Below are 9,508 nucleotides of genomic sequence, written 5' to 3'. Positions count from 1 at the left end.
CCTTGGCTCAGGGACGCTGCAGCCCTGGACTTTTAACCTCCTAATTAATGAGCAACCTGCTCCTCCACCTGAGCCACGGATCTCATTCTCCTCAGCGTAAAGACAAACATAGTATGATCTGAGCCATTCCTTTGTATCTCTGCCTGTATTTTCAGGGTTGTTAGGTCCAACCATCAACTCTGCCCAGCTTGCCCATCTGTGTTGAAGAGTAGCATCCCCACAGCTTGATGTTGCCACCACCATGTCTCACCATGTTTAATCGTGTTCTGTTTTAAGTCAACTTTAGGATTCATGGCATCACGCATGACATTTTATCTTGATATGTCGTTTTGATTTGTCTTTTAACTTGTTTTATGTTGCTAAAGGCACATCTGGGGATGTGCATTGCGAATGAACTAGGGCTCTAAATGTCGTAGTGTTCTGCTTTTTGATTAAGCTTAACACCTGTCCTCATGCAAATTAAAGACAAAAATCAATACATTGTTTTTTTTAAAGTTCAAATTCAGGCCAGCAATGCAAGCTGTACTTCAATTCTTATTGGTATTTGATGTGGTGTTTGATATATTTTTAGACTGCTTTCCTAATTGGACTAATCTACTGTAACTTTACGCCTCACCACTCGGCGTCCTGATGGGTGAGGAAGTGTGTGTCAGCGTTTTGCCACTTTGCAGCTTTAAGACTTATTATTTGCCAGCAGCTTCTCCAGCAGGAGCAGGTGGCTATTAGTTTGTGTGTTAGGGGGGGTTGTTTCAACAACTATGGATTATTGAGTCTTTATTTAAAAAAAGAAAAAAAAGGGGGAAAATGAAAGTAAAAAAAACCCTAAACAGAGGCAGCTGGGAGCTGAACAGTTGGTCTGCATCACGGCTCGGCTCCAAGTCACCCAATTAGTGACTAACACGGCTCCACGCTGCAGCGACGCTTCTTATTATTTAATGACTGTTGCAAAAAAAAAAAGGAAAAAAGTGCTAGAAAATAAAATTTCTGCTAGCAGACAAATGCCGTATTTCAAGCAGATACCTTTTCTTCTGTGTTCAGAAGAAAAGGTGGGTACCATAGATTTAATTGGTTTTCACTTCAGTTGAAAAAAACAAAAAAACAAAAACAAAAACACAGCTCAGTAAAAGATCTAAACAAAACAAAGACGAGCTGCAGAAAAGCCAAAGACGACTTCTCAAGACATTGTTCATCTTTACATTCGTTTTGGGCATTTGGTGCTGCGTTTAAGCTGTTTTTGTCACTTTGGTGAGATAATAAATTGTAATGTTTATTGTAAATTTTTCTCCTAATAAGGTTAAAACTGGACATATAGGCTAAAATATATCTTTTGGTTAAATGTTCACTAAAAAGCGGTAACTTATGCTTCTAGAATTGTTTTCTATTAGCTGGTTTCTTGGCATAGTTGAAGCTTTTAAGCCCATCTAGTAGCTTTGCATTAGCCTGCCTCATCCAATCTAAAAACCGTTCTAAAACCTGTTTTTGAGTGAGTTTGGTATCATTATTCAAATGTTTACATCCAATGGGGCATATTTTGTTAGTGTGCTGCTCTGCATCCATCCAACTCTTGTTTCTTTTTTTAATTCTATTGAAGATGTGTGTTGTAGTCACAGTTCTCACTGGGAAAAATAAAAGGTTTATTCCAGAAAATCTCCTACCACCGTCTCTACCATCATCCCGTCTGTATGTAAACATCTGACTAGAACTTCAGGAATACTTCAACAGGAGTGGTTATTTGTGGAATTAGATATTTAATTTCCCCAGCCGCTGATTGGATCTTCTTCTATCTGTTAAAGCAACGTGCTTCTCTTTGGTCTGTGACTTCATTAGCTAATCTCCAAGAGGCAGCTTGATGTGGCCAACCTGTGTGTAATGAGCCTGGCAACTTTGCTGGATTAGCGCGGGATAATTGGTATGAGATTGCAATCAAAGATTCAATTATGATGCGGGTGCTAACTTATTCCCCCCCTGACTGTTGATTTGCAGTGTGTTCGTTTCAAATAAGTGTTAGTCTTTCCCTGACACTTAATCCCAGACAACGTTTGAGATACGTGTTGACTGTCTGTCTGGATAATTTGTTATTTTTCTGCATTTTGTCACATTACAACCACAAACCTCTTACAGGTTATTGAGCAAACAGCATTATGAAGACCAAAGAATGCACCAAGACGTGTCGGGCACAAAGTTGTGGAGGCGTTTAGAGCAGATTCTAAAATGATAATTCAAGGTTTGAACATCTCATTATGAGATATCTATTCACATAGAGACTTTTAAATATTGCTCCATGGCTGAGCTCAGGCTGTTTTGAAAAGAATGGGTTAGTATTTCCGACGTCTCCATGTGTCAAACATTTATCATTTTCACAAAATCACAGTACGCATTACAGTTTGCGGTTGTAACGTGGCAATATGTAAATAAACGCAATGAAAGGCAATGGACACCAGAGGGCAGCAGAGGAAGGAAGCTGGACGGAGGTCTTGGCAATACGTCCACGATGAAAAAGGAAACCCAAAGACCAGCCAAAGAACTAGAATATATAGAAATGTGTATCTGCCTTTAGCAAATTATACTGTTTATAAGACTCTCGTTGTTTTATGTTGCTTCACTAATATACATGTCTTATCTGTTGTAGTTTAAACTGAGGTAATAAAGTTGCTAAGTATTTCCTCTAACAGATAGGTTTAGCTGGATGCATTGGACATGAATGTATAGTTGTTCTATCTACTGGGTTTCTATGGCGTAGCTGTTGTATTGTTTTGGTTGGGAAATTTGCCTTCTACAGCAACGAATCACTTTCACTAAGGTCAGTCTTTAATGCTTGGATATCACTGTATGTATGAAAATAATGTCATTCGGTATGATTAACAACGCTATTAGGAGAAAATAAAAGAGATAATTCCTCCTCTCGTGTGTTCGTTGCTAACTGAGCGCTAATGTTAGCTAGGTGCACAGTTAGCTGCCAGCTCAGCAGTTGGGTTTATTCTTAGTCTTGCTAATGTTAAATCAAAGTGAATGATTGGTACCTCGCGAAAGTCGTTGTCGGCATATATAATACTGCTAAATAAAAATGCATGCTTTCGTCATTAAAGCTGTTAAACGTGGTGATAGCTAGCTGTTAGAACATTAGCATTATGGACTACAGGTGATGCTAGCCACTAACTGCTGTTGGTTCTATAATTGAATTGTTTGTCCCACAGTCCCGGGTATTGTTAGTCGTGAGCATGCAAACTGGGGCTGGTAAAGGTGCCTCTGAACACATATTGCTAATATTGTATTACGTTAATGTTAGTGATAGCTTTCAGAAGCGAACCCAAAGTTAAACAAGTAAATTATTCTCTCTGTACAGGCGAAATGTTTCTAAGATGTATGTCTAAAAATATATATTTTTTAATGTTCACAATATGTATTTAGACAGATGGTGGTTTAATAAGATATTCACAGATATTTATTAGCAACATTTTTTTTTTACTTAAACGTGTAAGCAATACTAAAGGAATCTAGAAATAAGGTTCCGGTTGATGTAACGTTAAGATAGTTGACCATCTATTTAAGTTAAGCTGACCATTTAAAACGAAGCATTACTTAAAAATTTATCTTAACCCCGTTCAGTTTTCTGCATATAAATTCATTCATTCATTCATTCATTCATTCATTTATGTTTTTTATTTAAATGTGGAATACATCAATAATGTGTAATGCGTCTTTTTACATAGTAAAACCTGACGGTATGTAACAAACTACTCTGCATCGTCGTACTTAACCTTTCTCTCTAGTAATAGAGGTATTCTCTGCTACGTAATTTTATTTCTTTATTCATCTATTTTTTTAATTGAAAGCATTGCTATACCACTATGACACACAAATAATTATTATTTAATTATTAATTATACTATTAAGTGGGAGCCAAGTTGTAACAAAATTTAAGTTTTATTGACCTTGTGTGCTTTATTACTTTCTCATTGATTCAGTTAGCAATACTTTTTCTTGCATATGGGCATTTTACAATATGTGATAACTCATACTGTTTGAACAAGAGAAGTATTACAAGCATGCATGCGTATATAATGTTTTAAAATCAAATTTTAAATATTTTGCAGTGTCTTTTGGGGGGGGTTTGCGCTCAAATATTTGAAAGTAGGAAATGTTATATGAATGGATATTATTAATTTGATTATGTTCTATTTGTTTTGTATTAAAAGTCAACACATTTTCTCTTTATATTTAATAACAGCTTTAATATGACACTTAATATTTAGACATTCGGTAGCTGTCTTGAAATGGTCCTCAGTTTCTTTTTTCTTTAATAAAGGCTAGGCTACATTAGTTTCTCTGCTCGCACATATAATGATAATCATTTAACAGAATTGATCACTGATTTAAATGCATGTTTCTAAATGCATTAGTTGGTGATTTCTAAGCTTATTTTTTGTTACTGAAACCTCATTGATTACTGTAGAGACAACCCAAGGGGTTGGTCAGTCAATTTCTAAAATGACAGAGATATTTACTTTGAATCTTAAATCTTTTATTTGGGTAAATGGTGTGATGATAAATCCTGCTTTGCTCCAGTCCTTAAATATCATCAAGCTTGTAATCTTTGAATGAATATATATAGGTTGAATCCCAGCAGAGGGCAGTGCTGCACATTTATTAAGTGACGTCTGGAGAGTTCATTCTCATTAGGGGTGCTCATGTTTTATGCGTTCCTATTTGGCTTTAATATGTTTCTGTACAGCTAAGCTCTGGTGTCTTTCAGCCCGATCTGTAAGAACTGCATGGGCGGTCCTAGACAGGGGCCAACAGGGGCCAGTCCCCCTGTAAATCTGGTACCGATTCCAGTTTTCGCCCCCATTCTGAAGACATATTATTTAATTAATTGTTTTACAATATGCGGTGGTACAGAAACACCAGTTAATTCCTGCCTTCACAGTTTTACTTTAACTGTGAATTCAAAAATTAAGGTGGTGCACTTTTAGCTTCAGCCGTATTGAGATTGGATCTCAGTTTTGATATATTAAATCATGAAATATTGGCCTTTTTTGTTTTCCATTCTTTTGTACTGAGCAACTGTCAAGACAAGTTTATTTGTAGCAAAGCAGTTCAAAGTACTTTATGCCATAAAAACATAATAAAGCTGCTCAGGGTTTCCCCCAGAAAAACTTGCTAAGCTCGGTGCTAGGGCAGTCATCCAGCCCACCGCCATGGTTTTGAGTTAAAAAATGTTTAAAGTTGATAGGAAACTTGAAAATATCACTTGGTAGTTATAGGTAATTGGAATACTGGAAAATTAATACCTAAACACCAACTATAAAGTCTTTTAAAAAAGGCAATAATTAAAAATAAATAAATAAATAAACAATGCTAAGCTTGGTAGGGGCACAAGTAAAGGCTGGTAGCCCACCAGGTTTATAATACACCGTGGGAAACCCTGCAGCTACCATTTATGAAACAAGCAATAAACATTATGTTTTATCAAATGGAGCATAACAACTGAATCTCCATCTTTGGTTCTGCTTCTGGGAATGCAAAGTAGACCAGAACCAGAAGACCTGAGTGATGTGGAAGGTTGATCCAACAATATAACTACTGGTATTTTAAAAAAAATGCTGATCCTAACTTAGCCACTCTGGTCAAAATAGTCTAGAACCGCCATTGATGAGCTAAAAACAAAAATGCTTAAAAAGTCTCACTGAAGAATTGAACCAGTTTTGGTTAGTTCAGCTTGTCAGTTCACACTATTTATGTCTAAATGTCACAATGACGTTTTCCACCTGGTTACACACACATAAATTCTAATTCTGGTCGCCGTACGAATGAAAAGTTAGCATGTTAACGTTTCAGGCGGTACAATCCCTCCGCCCCGTTGAAATACAACTTCTCCAGCATTTTCAGCGAACACCGTTTTCTTTCCCCGTCACTTTCTCATTAATGATTGATAGCGGCAAGACATTTCTATTAGAGGAAACATGGCCAGCCAGGAGGAGAGCTTGGAGCCCAGGCTGGGAGGAGTTTGGATGGAAAGTAGATCCAGCTGCAAAAAGGAGCAGTCTATTTCCTGGCATTGCTGTTCACTGCTTCCAATGTGTTTGAGGAAAAAGAAAAAAAAAGAAAAAAGCTCGACCCACTTTTAGCTGGCAGAGGGTGTCCCATCTGGCTGCTTCTGATAAAACCCTACCTTAGTTAATCACTGACCTTTTTGGATCTTATGTAAATGCATATTAAATTTACCGATATTAAGTTTCAGATTTCCTGTTTTTTTTTTTTTGTTTGTTTGTTTTTTCTCCCTTGTGTTCATTGAAAGTGATGGATGAGCAGACGGGCTCTCCTGCAGGCAACACTGACAACAACAGCCAGAGAAATGGAGATGAGGTAAGAGGCTAACAAATATCAAATGACACATTTTTCACTTTTTTTCTTTTTTTCCTCTCTTTCTACTTTTTCTACGGAGGGCAGGAAACTCCCACGAAAGCTGCTACCTGCCGCCTTCCCCCTGTCGTATCTCAACTTGTGCTGTTCCTGCAGAAACCTCGACGTGGCAGCTGGACCAAAGGGAGGAAGAGGAAGAAGCCAATGAAGGACAGCAACGCACCCAAAGCTCCCCTGACGGGCTACGTTCGCTTCATGAACGACAGGCGGGAGCAGCTGCGGGCGGAGCGTCCGGACGTGCCCTTCCCAGAGATCACCAGGATGCTGGGCAATGAGTGGAGCAAGCTGCCCCCGGAGGAGAAGCAGGTCAGGATGAGAAGTTTCCAGACGGCGCTCGGCTCTTGGGCGCGCAACCGTGAAGAGAAATGTCTGGAAGGCGCTGTTTGTGTTGGCTTCCCGTCGCTGCAGCGGCAGCAGCGCTCAAAACAGGACGGCATCAGAATTAACCAGCAGGCACAAAAGATCGTGGAAAACTCTTGTTCTAAGCCAAACTACTAAATGTTAAATTTGTGTCTAAAACTTGTCGCTCTTTAGACCCTAAAACATCGACCTTTTTTTTCTTTATGGAATACCTGCACAGAATGTGTACAGGACAGTGACAGTAACCCTAACTGATGATAGCCCTTTATCTTTTCAAGTCAAGTTTATTTATGAAGCGAGTTTCATCAACAGTGGAGTTAAAAGTGCTTCACACAACAAAAACATAACACAGTAACCAAATATGAAACAAGCAATAAACATTGTTTTGTCAAATCTCATCATCAAAATCATCAAGTAAACACACATCGAACATGTTGATCAATGTTCCACTGGCTGCTTGTCCAAAGCAACTCTAAAAGCAGTCTTTGCAGTTTTCTGGAAGTTTGTTCCAGATTTGTGGTGCATAGAAACTGAATGCTGCTGCTTCTCATTTGGTTCTGGTTCTGGGGATGCAGAGCAGAACCAGAAGATCTGAGTGGTCTAGATGGTTGGTACAGCAATAACAGATCTTTAATGTATTGTGGTGCTAAACTGTTCAGTGATTTATAAACTTACAGTATTTTAAAGTCTATTCTCTGAGCAACAGTGTAGGGACTTTAAAACTGGTGTTGTCTGTCTTCCTGGTTTTAGTGAGAACGAGAGCAGCAGCCTTGTGGATCGGAACTGATTAATATTTTTAGGCAAACCTGTGAAGACACTGCTGCAGTAGTCAACGTGACTAAAGATAAACGCATGGATGAGTTTCTCTAGATCGCGCTGAGACATTAGTCCTCTAATCCTGTAGATGTTCTTCAGGTGATAGAAGGCCGACTTTGTGACTGTCTTAATGTGGCTCTGAAGGTTCAGGTCAGAGTCCATCACTACTCCCAGGTTTCGGGCTGATCGCTGGTTTTCAGTTGTAATAACTGAAGCTGTGCATTGACTCTAGATCTATAACTCTATATCATTCCTCTTTAAGTTGAAAGATAATAACTTCAGTTTTGTTTCTGTTCAGCTGGAGAAAGTTTTGGCACATCCACACATTTTTCTGTTCTAAGCATCTGTTCGGTGATTGGATGGGTTCAGAGTCACCTGGTGACATCGTGATGTAGAGCTGTGTATCATCCGCATAGTTATGGTAACTAATCCTATTTCCTGTTATAACCTGAGCCAGTGGGAGCATATAAATATTGAATAAGAGGGGTCCTCGGATTGAACCTTGGGGTACCCCACATGTCATGTGACTTCTAATAAGAAATTGACTACTGAAACTAGGAAGTCCCTGTTCTTTATGTAAGAGTCGAACCAGTTGAGTACTGAGCTGGAGAGTCCGACCCAACTCGATTCAGTAAAATGTCCAACAGAACCAGCACTGTGGTTCTCCCACAGTCTGTTTTTTTATGGATGTCATTGGTCACTTTGACAAGGGCAAAGTGATCAATAGTTAAATAGTTTTGTTGTTAAGAAACTATTTAACTATTGAAACATCTTTTTCAATAATCTTGCTGATGAGTGGAAGGTCAGAGGTCGGCCTTTAATTCTACTGAATCTCCAACCTATTTTGGTTTGGTGACTTTTTGTCAGAAAAATCTCTGGCTGTTCTTTTTTCTTCCCTTTTTTTTCTTCCCTTCTTTTAATTAATCTATTTTCCACTAATAAAGAAAACTAGTATTTTTGAAACAGATGCATGGACTTTTGAACGTGTGCCGCCTTCCCTCCGCAGCGATATTTGGACGAAGCGGAGCGAGATAAGGAGCGCTACATGCGAGAGCTGGAGAAGTACCAGAAGACCGAGGCCTACAAGCATTTCACCAGGAAGGTCCAGGAGAAGCAGAAGGGCAAGAGGCACCGGGGAGGTGAGACACGGTCAGGCGGCCAGCCGCCTTTCCCTTTTTTTGGGAGGCGGGGAGGAAGAAGGAACTTCGTGTTAGAAAAGTGTTTTAGTGAGACGCTTCCTGTGTCTGAAGATGTTTGGATAAACCAGTCATTGTTGACTGAGGAGTCCTTTCCAGACAGGATGACTCACAGGAAGTTGAATGTGTAATGAGGGTAAGTGGAGGAGGAAGCAGTCAGGAATGGGTGGTTTCTCTTTTTTGCGTGACCTTTCCGATTCCTTTCACCGAAACATCCAATCACCAAGCGATCAGCTGGAGCTTTGGGTTGCATTAAGTTCAGTCTGTATGGGCAACTTTTGCAGACGCCTGTGTGGTTGAAAGAAAGTCAGGGAAATTTTAAAAGAGTTCTCCTTTTTTTAATTAAAATAAGTATTCAACACATCACAATTTCTCATAGTAAACATATTTCTGAAGGTGCTAGAGACATGAAATGTTGAGCAGGTGTTTGTAACAACCCAACACTGGAAAAACAAAAATCTTACCAAAAATATTTTTCTTCTAGTTTCCGATGCAAATATTTTAGTACACTTGAAATAAGGCAAAAGTAACTTTCTGGCAAGATAAATAATTGTGTTTTATGAAATGAAATGACATCAGACTTGCATATAGCACGGTTTCAACCCTCCAATGATTGTCAGAGATGCTTCACATGAAATCAGTAAGTAATTTTTTTTTTAATTTTTAAAAACAATAATTTTAAGTTAATATAGTTTTAAGTCAATAATTATTGA

The 9,508-nt window shown here is 38.7% G+C and overlaps 1 protein-coding gene across 3 annotated transcripts in view; it reads left to right on the top strand.

The window, feature by feature from the left end:
• Window positions 1–2,508: 2,508 nt before the first annotated feature.
• hmg20a (high mobility group 20A) overlaps window positions 2,509–9,508 on the top strand; it is a 16,845-nt gene continuing 9,845 nt past the window's right edge. Inside the window, exons 1-4 of one of the 3 annotated variants that reach the window (XM_016668824.1) lie at window positions 2,509–2,800; window positions 6,299–6,366; window positions 6,520–6,729; window positions 8,606–8,738. In XM_016668824.1, the coding sequence (XP_016524310.1) occupies window positions 6,301–6,366; window positions 6,520–6,729; window positions 8,606–8,738 (409 nt within the window). In that variant the 5' untranslated portion in view covers window positions 2,509–2,800; window positions 6,299–6,300. Of the gene's footprint in view, window positions 2,801–6,298; window positions 6,367–6,443; window positions 6,730–8,605; window positions 8,739–9,508 lie in introns of all 3 variants that reach the window. The other 2 variants (XM_007546788.2, XM_016668825.1) reach the window with 2 other exon arrangements.

The sequence above is a fragment of the Poecilia formosa genome, unplaced genomic scaffold (genome assembly GCF_000485575.1).
Source record: "Poecilia formosa unplaced genomic scaffold, Poecilia_formosa-5.1.2 Scaffold17, whole genome shotgun sequence".
In the NCBI taxonomy this organism is placed as follows: domain Eukaryota; kingdom Metazoa; phylum Chordata; class Actinopteri; order Cyprinodontiformes; family Poeciliidae; genus Poecilia; species Poecilia formosa.
The sequence above is the reverse complement of the archived record's forward strand: the minus strand, read 5'-3'. Positions and strand labels throughout refer to the sequence as shown.